General features: G+C 44.7%; 1 protein-coding gene across 5 annotated transcripts; it reads right to left on the bottom strand.

Moving 5' to 3' along the window:
- Positions 1-39: 39 nt before the first annotated feature.
- LOC124015515 (ATP-binding cassette sub-family C member 10-like) lies at positions 40-16,568 on the bottom strand. 5 transcript variants are annotated; one of them, XM_046330769.1, is made up of 23 exons: positions 15,172-15,225; positions 14,488-14,689; positions 12,880-14,248; positions 12,392-12,619; positions 11,937-12,093; positions 11,629-11,780; positions 11,443-11,522; positions 11,158-11,329; positions 10,815-10,913; positions 10,439-10,628; positions 10,250-10,327; positions 9,872-10,057; positions 9,644-9,776; positions 9,408-9,476; positions 8,725-8,917; positions 7,730-8,073; positions 7,322-7,491; positions 6,439-6,557; positions 5,863-6,116; positions 5,506-5,651; positions 1,599-1,696; positions 1,368-1,480; positions 40-1,203 (listed from the first exon to the last, which is right to left on the bottom strand). In XM_046330769.1, the coding sequence occupies exons 2-23, from the start codon at positions 14,676-14,678 to the stop codon at positions 1,068-1,070; spliced, it is 4,677 nt and encodes a 1,558-aa protein (XP_046186725.1). In that variant the 5' UTR covers positions 14,679-14,689; positions 15,172-15,225; the 3' UTR covers positions 40-1,067. The 5 variants fall into 5 exon arrangements, with proteins under 5 accessions (XP_046186725.1, XP_046186724.1, XP_046186729.1 ...); XM_046330768.1 differs by having other exon boundaries at positions 6,439-6,599; XM_046330773.1 differs by lacking the exons at positions 14,488-14,689; positions 15,172-15,225 and adding an exon at positions 16,546-16,568 and having other exon boundaries at positions 6,439-6,599.
- Positions 16,569-18,750: the final 2,182 nt, after the last annotated feature.

An 18,750-nucleotide genomic window follows, 5' to 3' on the forward strand; every position in this document is an offset into this window, starting at 1 on the left:
GCAAACTCAATAAATCTAAAAAGTGACCAGACGTGTAAAACCAGTGCAGCCATTTTATTTTGAAAATGTTACACCTTCATATTACTGTACATGAGAGTACTGACCACTACTGAAAACACTGCATGTAAAGGCGATTCTCCCTGAGATGTTCTCTCTTTCAGTATATTACAAAACAGAAACATTCTCAAATGACTGATATACAGTAGTTCTGCTACAGAATGGCTTGAAATCCTCAGACGTAACAATACTGTATTCCAAACAAATGTGCTCTGTGAGAATGGTAAACAAATAGAGAAATAGCAACTTTAAATTGTCTTTATTTATCACAAATGATATTCGTCTGTAGCATGTCCGTACAGAAAACAGTGTGTAAACATGTGTTTTATCTATGTGAAGAATGTCCATTATTGTGCACTCTAGCTATACAGATCATTCTGTCAACAGACCAGGTGCAAAAGGAATCTCAGACATTCATAAATGATTGACGATGCTGCAAAGTGAATGACTGACTTGTCTAGGATGACAACTTTTCAGTCCAAATCATTATAGTGCTATAAAATACTCACTTCATACAAAAGCAATTCAAGTACTTTTTCATTGTTTCTTCATTACCTCTGTGCCATTGACACATCGACAGTTCTTTCGTACCACATTAACGTGTTTCATGAATAAAAAGCAGAGAAATTCCACATGACGCCCAGGTTAGAAAATTAACCTGACACCCTAAAATGTAGTAAAAGAATAATCTCGCTCGGGTTGGACTATTCAGACCTTACTCTCTGAGGTCAAATGTCAGTCGGTGGGCCTCAAGGCAGAAGTCGCCGCCCTTAACTACAGATCTAGGATCAAATTACCCTACACCAAATCCTAACCTTAACGATCATGGGGATAAAAAAATATATAATCTGACCCTGGACCAGTAATTATTATAGTGCCAACTTCTACCACCTCCATTGGACGTTGGACGTTGGACGTTGGTTGGTCCACCACTGGCCTCCTGTGGGGAAACAGAGAGAGATCCCCATTGACATTTACCATTGTCATTAGTCCTCTGATAGCTTCTCTTCTCACTCTCCCCTCCCACCAACCAGCTTGCAGAAAATGGAGTCATCTCTTTGGCACAGATCAGCAGGGGTATCAAACTCCACCACCTTCCCAGAATGCATCACCAGCACCCTGTCTGAGTCCATGATGGTGTTGATTCTGGTGACAGAGAAAGAGAGAATCAAGGTGTCACTTTATTAAACTAGGACATCAAATTACGTTAAAAATGTACCATAAAAACTCAAGCTATGTATAGTTCAGTATAAATGTCTACTAAAGCACTTAAGATCATTATGTAAAGTTGTGTTCACTGAATAATTTACCTATGGGCAATGGTGAGGACGGTCTTGTCTTGAAACTTCTCTCTGATTGTCTGCTGTAGCAGTTTGTCAGTCTTTTGGTCAACGCTGGCTGTAGCTTCGTCAATGCACAGAATCTAAAGAGAGGAAACAATGGTTGAGAAATAAAGCCATGCTCGTAATTGATACGGATGGTTGAGAATTCAAAGCCATGTTAGCAATCGATATGGATGGATGGTGTGGGCTGGTTCTTACATTAGCTTCAGTCAGCAGAGCCCTGGCCAGACACAGCAGCTGTCTCTGTCCCAGAGAGAGAGACTTGCCCCGCTCTCCCACCTCAGCACCTAGACCACCTAAGGTACACAAATACACTCAGAGGTTAGTGAGGCCACCTGACCCAACACTTACAGACACAAACATGAACTAATTACTACCATCACTCTCTTCCTTTCCTCACTCTCCTTTACTTCCTTGTTCTTTCACTCTCACTTGGTTTGATACCAGGAGTGAAAGTAGAATTCATTTCTTACCGCACAGGACATGCCACGTTTTTAACATTTTTAAATGGGTCTAATCTAGGGCTGTGGCGGTCATGACATTTTGTGATTTTAAAGCAAATAACTGCCTGTCTCACAGTAATTGACCGTTATTAAACACATTTGGCATCTCCTGGCTTCCACACCGATGCAGACCTTTGGGACCTCTACATGTTCTAATAAGTCTATGTAATATAACCTACACCATCACAATAAATCCATTATTTATTTTAGACAGGTCTAAAGAGACATGGTATTAAGAAAATGTAGTCTGTTTCAGAAGAACAGAATAGCATCCTCTGAGTTGTCATTTTTGTTAGGCAATGATCTGGCGATGCCATATGACTGTGGGCTACACTAGTTCATTTAGCAGACAAGATTTGCTTAGAATTCAGTGGCATTATTTTACAGTATGAAGAATTCAATTGAACATAGCTGAATAAAATAGAAAGGATGCTTTCTCCAAACGATTTCTAAAGGGAGTACACGGCAGTCGGCTATAAGCACGAATGTTCCAAAATGCAATCAATTAGCGGGAAAATGCCATTCTCAAAAGTGACCATAATGCAATTATGCATGTAATTCTTTATTATAAAAGGTGCATTTTTATGGTGAAAATGATTTTCCCCAAATGTGTAACTCACGCACTGCCTATGTATGTACGTTAGGCTCTACACCGGTTGTAAAAACTGATTAATGAGCTTAAATTTTAAGAAGTTATTTGGCCACTTTACTTGTGATTCAAACCTTATCAAAAACATATAGGCCTATGAGCTAGGCTACAGGGAGTTGTTTCTTGCCTTAATGCACACAAGTGGGATCATTCACAAGTGAAGGGCTAATAATGTCACCCATTAGACTATTCTTGATTTAATCTTGCCTTTACATATACTAAATAATATGTGTCAAATTAGTTTTCATTTATAATGGACCATTATCATGGACCTGTCTCGGAACAGGGGCAGGGGGAAAAATACATGTAATCTATGAGCTTAAATAGCGAATGGAGTTTTCCCGTGGTTAATTTTAATGCCAGCCAGGTAGGCTATACTTCTGTTTTAAAGCAAAACAATGTGTTTAATATTAGGAAAGCCTAGCCTATAGAAAGCTGATGGCCTCTATTAAAAAGAGGATCCCATCAAAACACTTTTCCCCCACAATTGCATAGCCTATAGAAATGTTGCGCAACATGAGCTCATCAATTACGTTTGCATCAGAGTGACAATTGAGTGCTGAGTACCAGGCAGTTAGCTAGTTTGGTAGGCTACTAGTGATCAGCAGCAGCATCAGAGCTTGGAGAAGCATAGATACCATGACTAAACGGTTACGTGGAATTTGACTGCATTCCTGGCTCGTGACTGCCGGCGTGGCGGTAATATGTTTCACCCTAACAGCACTAGTCTAATCATAGAATGACACAAACTCAGCAAAAAAATAAACGTCCTCTCACTGGCAACTGCGTTTATTTTCAGCAAACTTAACATGTGTAAATATTTGTATGAACATAAGATTCAACAACAGACATAAACTGAGCAAGTTCCACAGAGATGTGACTAACAGAAATGGAATAATGTGTCCCTGAACAAAGGGAGGGGGGGGTTCCAAATCAAAAGTAATAGTCAATGCAGCTGGTGGCCACACCAGATACTAAGTACTGCAGTCCATCTCCTCTTCATGGACTGCACCAGATTTGCCAGTTCTTGCTGTGAGATGTTACACCCCTCTTCCACCAAGGCACCTGCAAGTTCCCGGACATTTCTGGGGGGAATGGCCCTAGCCCTCACCCTCCGATCCAACAGGCCCCAGACGTGCTCAATGGGATTGAGATCTGGGCTCTTCGCTGGCCATGGCAGAACACTGACATTCCTGTCTTGCAGGAAATCAGCCATCCTGCTCGTTCTGTGCGTGGTGGCATTGTCATGCTGGAGGGTCATGTCAGGATGAGCATGCAAGAAGGGTACCACATGAGGGAGGAGGATGTCTTCCCTGTAACACACAGTGTTGAAATTGCCTGCAATTACAACAAGCTCAGTCCAATGATCCTGTGACACACCGCTCCAGACCATGACGGACCCTCCACCTCCAAATCGATCCCGCTCCAGAGTACAGGCCTCGGTGTAACGCTCATTCCTTCAACCATAAACACGAATCCGACCATCACCCCTGGTGAGACAAAACGTGACTCGTCAGTGAAGAGCACTTTTTGCCAGTCCTGTCTGGTCAACCGACGGTGGGTTTGTGCCCATAGGCGACGTTGTTGTCTGGTGAGGACCTGCCTTACAACAGGCCTACAAGCCATCAGTCCAGCCTCTCTCAGCCTACTGCGGACAGTCTGAGCACTGATGAAGGGATTGTGAGTTCCTGGTGTAACTCGGGAAGTTGTTGTTGCCATCCTGTACCTGTCCCGTACCTGTCCCGCAGGTGTGATGTTCGGATGTACCGATCCTGTGCAGGTGTTCTTACACGTGGTCTGCCACGGTCTCCCCTGTCTCCCTGTAGCAGTCTTAGGCGTCTCACAGTACGAACATTGCACTTTATTGCCCTGGACACATCTGCAGTCCTCATGCCTCCTTGCAGCATGCCTAAGGCACGTTCACACAGATGAGCAGGGACCCTGTGCATCTTTCTTTTGGTGTTTTTCAGAGTCAGTAGAAAGGCCTCTTTAGTGTCCTAATTTTTCATAACTGTGACCTTAATTGCCTACAGTCTGTAAGCTGTTAGTGTCTTAACAACCGTTCCACAGGTGCATGCTCATTAATTGTTTATGGTTCTTCATGGTTCATTGAACAAGCAAGGGAAACAGTGTTTAAACCTTTTACAATGAAGATCTGTGAAGTTATTTGGATTTTTACAAATTATCTTTGAAAGACAGGGTCCTGAAAAAGGGACGTTTCTTTTTTGCTTAGTTTAGATGCATAGATTACATATAGAATCCCTATTAACTATATTAACCAGTCATGAGGTTTTCATTTGATTGTGAAACAATCACTTCAAAAGGCACTCCTGTTGGCTACCCACGCACGTTTGGCCACTCACAATATAATTCCAGCATCCACAGTGCACCTGCAATTTGCTGAATGGAAAGACAAATCTGTTACAAAAAAACTAAATGTGTAATGACATTCGGCGATTGTCATTAGACCCACTACACTTGTATCCCGAAATTATGCATCCCATGCTGTACGCATTCATCTCGGTCACTTATCTCCGTCTTTCCAACATTTTAGTGTTTTCTTCGAACCACAGGTATACGGACCAATTTCAAGTCAACTCGCTCATTTTCATGCAGCCGACATGCGGTAATGTTAAATAATGGTGTAATTCAATATAGTTTTTTCTGCATTTCCTTTAAATTATTGCGATGGGTCACGTTTTACTGGTACGGCGTACCACCACTATTTATTTTGTTGGTACCGGAATGTACCGGCTTACTTTCACCTCTGTTTGATACCCCTCTTCTCTCCATTGGGCTCTCATTCAGTTTCTCTGTTTAATTCAACTACTCTTCCTATTTCTCATCTGCTAGATCACCCTCTCATTTGCATGATTTTTCACAATCTCCCTCCTCTACTGTCCTCAATCCTCTCTTCCCCCTCTCTTTCTCTCCCACCCTCACTCCCTCTCACCGATGCGGTTGATGACAGGGCTGAGGTGACAGTGTTCCAGGGCCTCCAGTAGCCGGGGGTCAGGGTGACGTCCACATGGGTCCAGGTTCTCTCTCACTGTCCCGCTGAACAGGAAAGGGTCCTGGGGGATGATGGCCAGTTTGGACCTGAAGGGGGAGCCACAAATACAGTGGAAATGGATCCGTCAACTACTCTAGAGTCATCGATTTTTTTGTAGTTCAAAATAAGCAGACATGCTTGATGAATGTCATCACCTATAAAGAGCTTTTATTACAGATGCACAGATCCCCATCATCATCAGTTAAAAAAATAAAAATAAAAAATCATATCACCACCATAATCTCTTAATCCTCTCACCTGAGCTGGGCCAGTCCCACATGGCTGGTGTCCACTCCATCCAGTAAGATCTGACCCTGGTTCAGCTCCACCATGCGGAAGAGGGCCAGGAACAGGGTCGACTTGCCTGAGCCCGTCCGGCCTACCACCCCCACCTTCTCCCCAGGCCGGACCACCAGGCTCACCCCGTCCAGGGCGTTGGGCAGCCCCTCTCTGTAGGACAGCACGGCCCCACGGAACTCCACCCAACCCTGCTCCGGCCACGAGGTGGGCACCTATGGTAAAGACGGAAGTAGATGGGTCCTCAGTCATGTAACAAACTTACTTGTTTTCTATTCCCCTGAATGGCCACTTCAGTAAGAAGTAACTGACCAGGCTAAAATACCCAAAGAACTTGAACAAAAAGATTTAGTAATTTTAGAAATAACACCTATCCAACACCTCATAAAGACAACCACTGAAAACCTGCCACATAACCTTCTAAAGGTCTACAGTGTGGCGTACACTTCTGACATTGAAAAAAAGGAATTATGAAGCCTCAATGGGGTGCAACTGAGTAGCATGCTATAAGACACACGTCCTCACAGGACTCCTCACCTGTGGGTTGCTGTGTTGTGGCTCAGTGGGCAGGGTGGTGGAGTACTCCTCGGTGCGCTCCACACTCACCAGCTGCATCTCTGTCTGGGTAAAGTTGAAGATGAGGCCTGACAGCAGGCCTGTGATGGACAGAGCATAGGACAGGGACAGACCCACCAGACCTGGCAGGGAGAACAACCATAGGACAAACAGTTGTTATTAAGGCCTAGGCACAGCAAACAAGACATACACTGAGTATACTCTATACAAAACAATATTGCCCTCAGAACTGCCTCAATTCATCGGGGCATGGACTCTACAAGGTGTCAATAGCATTCCACAGGGATGCTGGCCCATGTTGACTCCAATGCTTTCCACAGTTGTGTCAAGTTGGCTGGATGTCCTTTGGGTGGTGAACCATTCTTGATACACACAGGAAACTGTTGCGCGTAGAAAAACCCAGCAGCATTGCAATTCTTGACACAAACGGAGCACCTGGCACCTACTACAGTACCCTGTTCAAAAGGCACTTAAATATTTCGTCTTGCCCATTCATCCTCTGAATGGCACACATACACAATCCATGTCTCAATTTTCTCAAGGCTTAAAAATCCTTCTTTAACCTGTCTCCTCCCCTTCATCAACACTGATTGAAGTTGATTTAACAAGTGACATTAATAAGGGATCATAGCTAACACCTGGATTCACCTGGTGAGTCTACGTCATGGAAAGAGGTGTTCTTAATGTTTTGTATACTCAGAGTACATGTACTGATACTACTTCTAGATTCTTCTCTACAGCAGCCTCAACAACTAGTAGACATCAACAGTGTAATCGAGGCCTGTGTTGTGCTAAACCTGTGCTGACTATGGGACACATGCTAACATGCTAGCTGGGTGCTCACCCGGGTCAATGGATTTGAACTGGTGCTGGACGACGGCGATCACGCTGATGCCCGTCACCACGACAACGCCGATCATCTGCAGGCGGATGTCCAGCCACTGCATGGCGGCGTTGCTAAGGAACAGACAGCGCTGGTTCTGCTCCAGACGCCTCTCGTTCTCCTCCTCAAATCTAGAGCCACAACAGACAGACGGAGAACATGAACCTCCTTCCAAAAAAATATATATATATGTTTTGGCTTGGACCTTGGACTGGTCCTAGAGAGGTACAAGTTGAACTGGCTTTTGTGCAAGCTCAGATCTAACCGCTAACACCCCTGATTCAACTAGCCAAATCAAGGTTGGTAACCACCAGATCTAGAGGGTGGGTCCAAAATATAAATTCCTCATTCTAACTTTACCGTCCTCACCTGGAGGCACTGGAACTTGCTCGGATGGTACCGAGGCCACTCAGCGTCTCAGAGAAATGTGAATACACCGGCGAGAGGGTGAGGCTGCACAGACACTTCAGGTCTCTGGATGTGTGTCGGTAGAAGCGCTGTGTGAGGTAGTAGAGCAGGCCCAGGGGAAGCAGGGCCACTAGGAACCAGGGCAGGCCGTAGCTCATCACTACCAACATGCCCAGCAGGCCGAAGATGCTAGCCAGCAGGATGTTGAGGAAGAAAGGGAGAGTGTCATCCACGCTGTACAGGTCGGAGGAGAAGCGGTTAAGGACACGGCCCAGCGGTGTACTGTCGAAGAAGGTAACTGTAGCCTGGATTGATATAGAGAGAGGCGGGTCAGGGTTAGTTAGGTGTGTTTGTACTCCATCATGGCAATGTAAACACTACAAACACGTGTATTAAGGTAGTCTAGCAGTCTGAACCACTGCCTTCAGATCATATATATGGCTGCAGCAAGATCAATGCCTTTTCAGCCTAAAACTATCTTTCCCACTGTCTCACCTCTATCCAATAAAGTATTTTTGTTTATGTACAAAAAAATATACCTTTAAAATAAATACTACAAAGTGTATAAAACATATATATTTGTTTTTTTACAAACAGTACCCAACATTAGGAATGTGTGGACAAAACAAGTACACTGTAAATTATCTACAGAACATCAACTCTCACACAGTAGAGGCTGGAATGGATAATGGTTGGAATGGAGTGTTATCAACCACATGGAAACCACGTCTTTGAGATGTTTTATACCATTCCATTGACACCATTCCAGCCATTACAATGAGCCATCCTCCCCTCAGCAGCCTCCACTGCTCCCACAGCATGAGTTGAACCGTGATAATTTTTCCAAAAAATTATGCTATAAAATGTAAAATACATATTTTACATGATTGAAACCATGACCATGGTCATGACTAAACCAGTTTCCCGAGGGGTCAACTGAACAGAAGACGCTCAACCTTGAGGACTGTGTCAAGCAGCCTGTTGTGGACGACCGATGCTGCACGGATGCCTCCAAAGGCGAAGAGGAAGGCTCGGAAGGCGGTGAAGACCGTGTTGGCACCCGCAATGGAAGAGTAAACTGTCAGATAGAACTTCACCTCCGAGCTCATGTTGGCGAAAGCTGTCGTTTCCATAATATTGACAGGGAACCTGGGGATAAAACACACATTTGAATCTATCTTGTCATGCGTGTGTGCTGCATCATGGAAGTCTCTGCGATTTGACACCTAATCCTTTTACTGCACAATCTAAAGGATTTAGATTTAGAGGCTCTGTAATATCAATGGAGAGTACCTAAGTATGACTTAAAGCAGTGTGGAGTCATAAGTGGTGATGGGTTCTGACTCCTAAACTTGAAATATAGAGTGCCATAGTCTGGTTTCTACACCAGAAGTAAATGGTTATCTGTAGCAGGAATGTATATGGTGGAGGCAATTAAGCTTGGAATGTACTGAGTAAAGGAAAGGCAATCACATCGTTGTAGTCACTGATAAGGGTGGAGAGCTGTGGTTTAGTGAGGAATGTGGGGCAGAGGTCAGGTCAGATTAAGGGAGAAGGAACTGTTTATTGCCCGCATCACTTAACTTCCTGCCTAGCAATAAAGATAATGTCATGTTTAGAGAAGAGGAGGATACTTCACCCTAATTGGGGTATATATACTCGTGCTGGGGGAAACTTGTGCTGTTTTTGTCTGCTCAGCTGTCCGACCCTTTGGGTGAATAAACTTGGTTTGAGCTTTTATAGTTGTCCATCAGTTTTTTCCATGTTATTTAGAACCTAACAGTGGATTATATAAGAGGAATGACACTGCACATTCTGAGTGATTGAATCTAATCCAGTGTATCAGTCTCAACGTTGTAACAACCTCTAACTTACATTAGTCCTCCAGGAGAGAATAGCAGCAGGTGTGGTGAGCTGTAGGCAGGCATGAGAACACTCTGGGCGGAACCATTGTTCTTCAGGTTAGAGATCCAGTGGGACAGCCACCAGTCAGACACATTCTTAGAGGCTGAGACAGAGACAGCAAAATGTAAAATTCATAAACAATCCAGCAAAGCCAACAGAAGTGTGATGTCATATTAAGGCGCCAGGTGGTAGCTGTACCTTGCATGAGGAGTAGGGACAGCAAGATGGAGACAGCCAAGGACCCTCCTACCGCTCTCCAGTAGGTGTGGTAAACCTTCCAGGCCAGCCCACCCACACCCTTCTGCTCCTCCCTTGATAGTGTAGACTCCTCCCCCGCAAACAGCTCATTGGATGGACCCTGCTTCTCCTCTCGCTCAATGACATCTGTTTCAAGTTAGAACGCAAATAAAAACACCTGCCAATTTTTCCATGGAGTAGTCCATCACTCAATTCAACAACAAGGTGTAGAAAATAATCAAATGGACTTTCATTCCTCTGCATCAGTGATATTAGCACTGTGTTGCAAGCAATATATTCCAAAACACAATGCTAAGAGACATAAATGAATACTGGTACTTTTCTCCTTTGCATTACTGTCATTCTTCCGGTTCTTGGGCACTGCTTCTACCAAAGGAAGGACCTCTTCAGGTGTACCTATTTAAAACGAATGAGAAGGACAGAGTTTATTCAGACATATGCATTTACACAGAAATGTAATTCATTATTCCATTATCAGTAGACGAACGTAAGGCCAGAGTTCACTACCCGTTTTAATAATTGTTCCATTGTCCATGAGAATCACCACATCAGCTTTGTCCACAAACTCTATGCGGTGGGTGCATAGGATTCTGGTCTTGCTCCTGAGGATCCCCATGATGCATCTCTTCATGAGGTGATGGGCCACGTCAGAGTCTACTGCTGCCAGTGGATCGTCCAGGAGGAAAATGTCTTTCTCCTTGTTCGTTTAAAAGAGAGATTGACATTCAATACAAAAAGCAAATGATGTAATGTTTTCTGCCATCCATACTTCTAACCTGGCAAAAGCTTGCTTGTTAAATAAAGTTGGAGAGTCACTGATACACAGTCTCTGTCTTTTCTAGATGGCTGTTGTGTTACCATGGATTCTGGTGAGGACTCTTACCATGTAAACAGCTCTGGCCAAGGCCAGGCGAGCTTTCTGTCCTCCACTCAGAGTCACTCCGTTCTCTCCCACCTCGGTCCTGTCCCCATTAGGCAAAATCTGGACAAACAAGACAATTCAGTCAAATATTTTCAAATGCACCGAGTTTGGAATTTGTGTTTATTAACATTCGTTGGATATATAACAAATATATTAGAGGTTGGTCAAGTAAAGTTTGGACTTGGCCAAAATAAAAATCGAACAAGGGATAAAGCTAGCATTGAGGTTGTCTATGAGGATAAGAGAGATTGAAGCAGAGAGAGAGAAACAAATAAAGAAAGTGAAAAAGAGAGGCGAGTCTCACATTGAGGTCGTCCGTGAGCGCACAGGCCTCCACCACGGCCTGGTAGAAAGAACTGTTGTAGTCCTTGCCAAACAGGATGTTGTCCCGAACTGTTGCATGCTGGATCCACGGCTCCTGAGCGGCTAGACCAAACCCATCCTCCCTGCCCTGGACGTATACATCACCTCCACGCCTACAGAGGGAAGTAACAACTCAACGATAGATCCAAAAAGGTCATTGAAATAAACCAACAAAACAAATTTACTTGAGCTTTGTAAGCTTAGTAAATGAGGCGGTGAGCACTACCGGTTGAGTTCTCCAGTGATGGCTGCCAGTAAGGAGCTCTTCCCACAGCCCACCTTGCCCACCACAACAACTAGGGATCCCTGGCAGACAAGAAAAAAAAATACTACATCTTTGCTGTGATAAGATGGTTGACCCCATGATTTCCAAGCTGTATAGGTTACATAGTTTGTGATGCAGGGTACACACCTTAGTGATGGATAGGTTGAGGCTATGGAGCATCAGACTTCCTTTGGGGGATTCAGTATCAGAGCTTGTGGGGTGGTCTGGCCCCCCAGGCCCCTGCCATGAGAATATGCCCTGACTCATCACAATGGTGTCCTGGGGGTCCTCAGGGGCCACTGTAAGTTGGAGCCACAAAGTCAATGAAAAACATTTAATGCACATATTTGCATATCTCACTTTCATAGACACAATTATTGCACATGTATTAATTAATAATGTATGTACAAGCAAAATGTACTTTATTTATGCTGAGCACGCACACACACACCTACCGAGACTGAAATATGCATCGAGTTCCTGGTTGGGAAGCTTGAGGAAGCGTTGGATGCGGTCCAGGGACACCTTGGCCTCCAGGATGCCGTTGAGGACCCAGGGGAAGCTGTTGAGGGGGACGATCAGCATGCCCACTAGGGCCAGAGTGGTGAACACCTGCAATGGAGGAGGGAAAGTGTCCCTATTCGAATTCGTCTCATGCAGCCACATCATCATTGTGTTCCTGGGTATCAGTTAGTAGATCTTTAAATAGCTAGTATGTCTGTTCCAATGTCCATTCTAGCATAGCTACCACTTGGAATGTTCTATCCGAAACATTACTTCATACAAGGTGGTATTGCTAGTGAGGACATTGGAACAGATTGATTGCAAAATATTTTGCTCACTTTTAAATGGTAACTACTATCGGATGAAGCACTCTAGTTTCACAAAATGAAATATGGACCATGCCTACCGTGGCTGCAGTGAGCTCATGGCCGAGCAGCACGTATGTGACAAAGGTGATAATAGATATGACTATGGGTAGAGATCCCCAGGTGTACACGCACACAGCATCCAGGTACTTAATGGCCTTGAGGTGGGACAGCTCTTGCCTCCGAAAATCTGCTATCTTCTGGGCAAAGTAGGCCTCCCAGTTGTAGAACTTGATGACTCGTATTCCAAAGAGGACCTCTGTCATTAGCTGGAAGGCAAGGACAGGGCAGACAGACGACATTGTTGAGCTCACATCTTTAGGTGAAACGTCTGCAAGCAGTTTCGCAGCTTGACATCGAAGACTTCTAATATAAAAGCTATAGAAGTTGTATGTTGTAATTACTACTTCATTACTACTTAGTAGCACTGCTCTAAACAATAAAAATAATATCATTCATATAGGTGTTGCTATGGTTGGAGTGTTAAGATAAAAGTAAAAGATAGTCAAAGCCATAGAGAATTTCTCACCTTGACACGACTATCCTTATGTGTGAGCATGTGCTTGTTATTCTCCATGATCTTCGAGGCCAGCACCTTATTGAGCGGCACCAGCAGCAGAGCCACACCCAGTCCTCCTAGGAAGGCCACACCCACCTGCAGGTAGAGCAGGTAGAGGGCAATGGAGAACTGGAAGGGCAGACTCCACACCTCGTGGAAATTGTTGAAGAAGTTGATCACGTGGTCCGTGTCCGTGCTCATGAAGTTGACCACCTCGCCCAGGGTGAACCGCGCTGCCAGGCTGCCGCCGCTGACCTGCGGTGCTTTCCCGTAGATGGCTGAGATGAGGGCGGCGCGCGCTGAGAGTGAGACCTTCGAGACTTCGAAGGAAAAGATGTTCCGGATGAGGGCGGAGAAGAAGGTGCTGAAGAAGAGGCCCGTGGCACACCAGGCCCCCTGGCTGACGGGGGCCCCCTCCTCTTCCATGTAGTGCACCAGGCTGCTGAGGAGCAGGGGTCCTGCGAAGCTCAGCATGTTGCCCGCTAGCTTCAGCACACCAAGCAGGTAGTAGCGTAGCCCGAAGGCTTTGTGCAACACTTTTAACAGTCCTACCTCCTCCACTGCTATACCCTCCTGGAGGGGTGAAGTCCATGTTCTGTTCTGTAGGCTCTTGTTTGCAGGCCTGGTTGTAGTGTTCCTTCTCTGTGTTGCTGCCCTCTGTTGGCAGTCCTCCCAGCAGCGGAGGAAGTGTCGGCGCACTGCACTGGTGCGGAGCCTCCGGGGAAGGAGATAGACATTGCATGGCCTCTCCAGCTCCCCACGCCGGCCGCGCTTCAGTAGAGGGTTCAACCACAGGTACATCAGGCGGGAGATGATGCTACTGCCATCCTCTGCCACCACCTCTCCCGTGTCCTGGTAGGAACTCTCTGGGATGAGGAGAGAGCTGTCTGCGTCATTGACGGACATGGAGGTGTAACTCCCTTCACCGACACAGGGAGCAGCGAAGGCCAGGAGGTAGACAAGGAGAGAGAGTCCCCGGGTGACTGCGAGCACCAGCCGTGCCACTCTAAAGGGCTCCGCCAGGTCCAGGTAGGTGGCCTCATGGGCGTAAGCCAGCAGGGTGACCACCAGGTTAGGGATAGGCAACAGGACCAGCAGTAGTAACACAGAGGGACCCCTGGTTCTTCTATAGATGGACCTCTGGAGGACAAGCAGGGCCCCAAAGTGGACCAGCCATGCCAGGATGGCACATCCATCAGCCAGGACATCCAGGTACATGTCCCCCCGGTGGAGGAGGACCACCAGGACCAAGTCCACCAGGAAGAGCAGGGTCACCAGCAGGGCTGAGGCCACCCTGAGGCCCCAACCACACGGGGGAGAGGACCGGAGGAGGCTGCATCTGTGTAATGCAAAAGGATAAAATGGTCGATGAACTGTCTGAAATATGGCCTGGCTAGATATAATAGATATAATAAAGATGCCAATATACAGAAAGGGATCTAGTACAGACATGAACTTACTGTTCTGGAGGTAGAAATCAAACATCTAGGTACACGTAGGTAAATATGTGGGTCTGTATCACATATCGTATATGCCTTGTGATTTTGTGAGGGGCCTGACTGTGTGACCTAACGTTACCTCTGAGCACTCAGGTAGATGGCACTGAAGACGGCCACTACAGCGTGAGCCAGGGCTCCCAGAACCAGCTGGTTAAAACAGGGGCTGATGGCTCCATCCCGCCACACTGGGAACGGGTCAAGGGTGTCCGTGTGGCACAGGCCAGAGAACAACTCACTGGGGCCAAAATAAGCCACCACACCTCTCCCCATTCTCCAAGCATCTAGGGAAACGTTTATAAACATTGCAGATATCTATACTACTTCTGTAATTCGTTTTTCAACCTGTCTGATCAAATCTGTCAGCAACACTTGCAGTTGACTACAACCAGGCCTACCGGTGTTTAGCTCGTCAAACAGGTTGGGCTTTTAAGGGTGAGTTCACATAGGCTACAACACAGTTATGTACTAGCTAATTACAGTACGTATGTAGCTAAATGTTTTGTTTTGGCTGGTCATAAGAAATGTGTTTGTGTCTCTATAAGCAGTCTAGCTAGCTGTCACTGTCACTAGTCAGCCACACTCGCTTAGGGGGACATTTGTAAACATTGGAATAAGTGGCTGGCAAATCTCTCACCAGCGGCGTGTGTTATTGTTCGTCAAGTTAATGAAACATTTCCTTTTGCATGATATAAAGCGTATATATATATAGCAAGACTCTCTCTGCAATTTGGGGTAACACAATTGTCAAGATAAATTGAAATACCTGTTCACAGCTTTGGATTCAAGGGGGAACGGAACGTAGCATCAGCAGTGTTACAACTTCCGGTCACGCGCAACATGTATGTTTTCTCCAAAGCACAGGGCGCATTGAATTCGATGCACTAAATATTGTATCTCTAAATGACTGGGGTTTACGAACCATAACCATAAATTTTATTTTGTAAACGCAGATTTCATTCTACTCCAGAAGACTCGCTCCTGCGATTCAGATTCTAGTTTTTGGAAATCACAATGGGGAAATACTGTTTATTATAGTCACGGGTCTTACCACTCAGCTGGTACTATGATATTGCCTCAAAATTTAGAGGTGATATTTCAGAGTCTTGTATGTCCAAAGATGGGAGATGGGTTATATTGATCTCCAAACAAGATACGTGTTTTTTTTATTATATGCAATGTGTATAGGTACAACTCTTACCTCAAATAAGACTGATAAGCTTACTGAGCTGCAAAACAAGTACACAAATGCATGGCTTATAATAGCTGGAGACTAACGAAACACCTTATAACTCTTTAGATATATTTCCACCTAGAATAGGGCAAAGATCTCAGAATAGTGACATCATAACCTAATTTTGCAATAAACTGACAGTGACTTGATGCATGGCGCTTCTTTAATACACTTAAACAAATACACTTAAACAAATACACCTGTGTGTACTAGGTAAATGATGGTCAAATCCACAATCTCATTTCTCCCCCACTTTTACAATATGTACAAGAAGTAAGCCATAAAACCTGCTTCTTTGACTGATCATAAAATTATAGTATTTAAGTTAGATTCTTCAGAAAAATCCAGTGGCGTTCGAGGATACTGGAAATGTAATAATTCACTCCTAAATTATCCAGTCTTGAACAAGAGCTTAAAGAACTTGATCATAGACTCGTTTAATTTCAATTATTTTAGAACCAAAGCATGGAAGTAGCTGGGAAATATTTAAATTCAAAGTAAGATCTATCGCCATTACACGCAGTAAGGAATTCAAGTAGCAGAAATGTTTGAAAGAATATGAGTATATGAATAAATGGAATGTTCTTTTAGAAAAGCGTATCCCTTCAGAAAAGGAAGAAACAGATCTGAATACATCTCGAATAGAACTAGATCAAATGTAAACTGATTTAGCTAAAACCGACTTTATTAGATCAAGAGCAAAATGGGTTAGAGGGTGAAAAGAAATTAACTTTAAGATAAAATATCTTTCTGCCTTAAATATTGACAATACCTTGTGTAAAAACCCTAAGTATAAGGTTCTGTATTTATTTTCTTAGTCAACCGTGTGTTATGTTTCTTTGTATTCTTGAAGGTAGCCCTGTCTTTAATTTGTGTTGATTGATTTCACCTGTGTTCGTTACTCACCTGGTCTCATCAGCTCCTTATTTAGTTCAGTTGATTCTGTTTGTGCCTTTGTGAGGTATTGTTCGTTTTTGACCCTACTAAGACATTCTCACACACGTTCTCGCGTGTGTGAGAACCAGGGGTGTCAAACATACGGCCCGCGGGCCGGAACCGGCCCCCAAGGAGGTTCGATCAGGCCCGCAGGATAATTTGAAAGTGGAAAAAATGCATAAAAGACATGGAATTAATATTTTTAATTCGCTGCAATTCATGGATTATCCGCTAAGGGGCGCACTCTTTCCATCAGAGTAGAAGACAAGCCGCATCACTGAGACAGACTGAAAACAGCAGACGGTATCAATGCGCCATCTGCTGCTTGTTACGACGTTGTTAATACCTTGGTCTCTACCTCTCCGCTACACCTTCTTTAGCCAAAATGTCGTTATCCAAACGGAGAAAAGTAGATAAGGAGTGTAGAATTTTCAAAGAAAAATGGACCACGTCCTATTTATTTACAGAGATGCACGGAAAACCTTTGTGCTTGGTGTGTTTGCAACAAGTTTCGGTATTGAAGGAATATAATATTCGACTCCACTACGAGACTCATCACAGCGAAAAATATGACGGCTTGCAAGGACAACTGAGAAGAGATAAGATTAACGAATTGCTGGCGGGTCTGAGGAAACAGCAGTCAACTTTCATCCAGAGCCGAGAAGTCAGTGAAGCAGCGGTAAAAGCCAGCTACCTAATTGCTAGCGAAATAGCATTAGCATCGAAGCCGTATTCCGACGGTGACTTTGTTAAACGATGCATGATGAAGGCGGCTGAACTTGTATGTCCCGAGAAGCGACAAGCTTTTGCCAATATTAGCCTGACGAGGAATACTATAGCAGAGAGGATTTCGAACTATCGGCAGATTTAGACAGTCAATTGAAACAGAGAGTCAAGTCATTTATTGCATTTTCCGTGGCAATTGACGAGAGCACTGACATCACAGACGTGGCCCAACTGGCCATATTTATTCGAGGAGTTGATGAGACATTGACTGTTACTGAAGAGTTTCTTGAGTTGGTGCCAATGATGGACACCACAACAGCCGAGGACATTTTCGGCTCTGTCGTTGCTGCATTGGACAGAGTTGGAGTGGACTGGTCCCGCGCTGTCAGCCTGGCTACAGACGGCGCGCCATCCATGGTCGGAAAGAAAGCAGGTGCCGCGACAAAGTTCAAAGACAAAGTACAAGCCCTTAATGGAGGAGATCGTTTCTGGACATTTCACTGTATTTTGCACCAGGAGGCATTGTGTTGCAAGTCGCTGAAAATGGACCACGTCATGGAGGTGGTTGTTCGCACTGTAAATTTCATCCGGTCCAGAGGTCTGAACCATCGTCAGTTTGACAAACTTCTCAGCGACAGCAACATTACCCACAGCCTGCCATACCACACTGAAGTGAGATGGTTAAGCCGAGGCGCTGTGCTGAGGCATTTCTTTGATCTACGAGAGGAAATCGGACAGTTCATGGAGAAAAAAGGAAAACCGGTGTTGGAATTACAATCTCAGGAATGGCTACGGGACCTTGCATTCTTGGTTGATATTACTGAACACTTGAACAATCTGAACAAAATGTTGCAAGGCTGCAAAAAAAGTTGTCACACAGTTTTCTGACAACATACATGCATTTAAGTTGAAGCTGACTTTGTGGGAGATGCAACTGGCAAATGGCAACCCTGCTCATTTCCCCTGTCTGAGAGATGTGTGTGTGACCAGACCTGATGCGGACATGAAACGGTACAAAGACAAAATTGCAGGACTACTGCGGGAGTTTGAGAAACGTTTTCAGGTATTTGGTGAACTTGAGACAGAATTTTCAGTTTTTCGCTCACCTTTCACAGTTAAAGCTTCTGATCTGCCGGTCGAAATTCAGCTAGAGATAATTGATTTGCAGTGTGATGCAGATTTGAAGGGCAAATTTGCCTCTGTAGGTCTGGACAGATTTTATCAGTATCTACTACCAGGGTACCCCAAATTAACAGCCCTGGCTGCTAAAATTTTGTGCATGTTTGGGACAACCTACCTTTGTGACCAAATTTTCTCAGTGATGAATATCAATAAAACAAAAATGCGTTCAAGGCTCACAAACAAGCACTTAAATGACATTCTGAAAGTGACAGCTAGTCAGGACATGACACCTGGTGTTGATGCACTTGTACAGGTCAAAAGATGCCA

Source organism: Oncorhynchus gorbuscha, linkage group LG26 (genome assembly GCF_021184085.1).
Source record: "Oncorhynchus gorbuscha isolate QuinsamMale2020 ecotype Even-year linkage group LG26, OgorEven_v1.0, whole genome shotgun sequence".
NCBI lineage: Eukaryota > Metazoa > Chordata > Actinopteri > Salmoniformes > Salmonidae > Oncorhynchus > Oncorhynchus gorbuscha.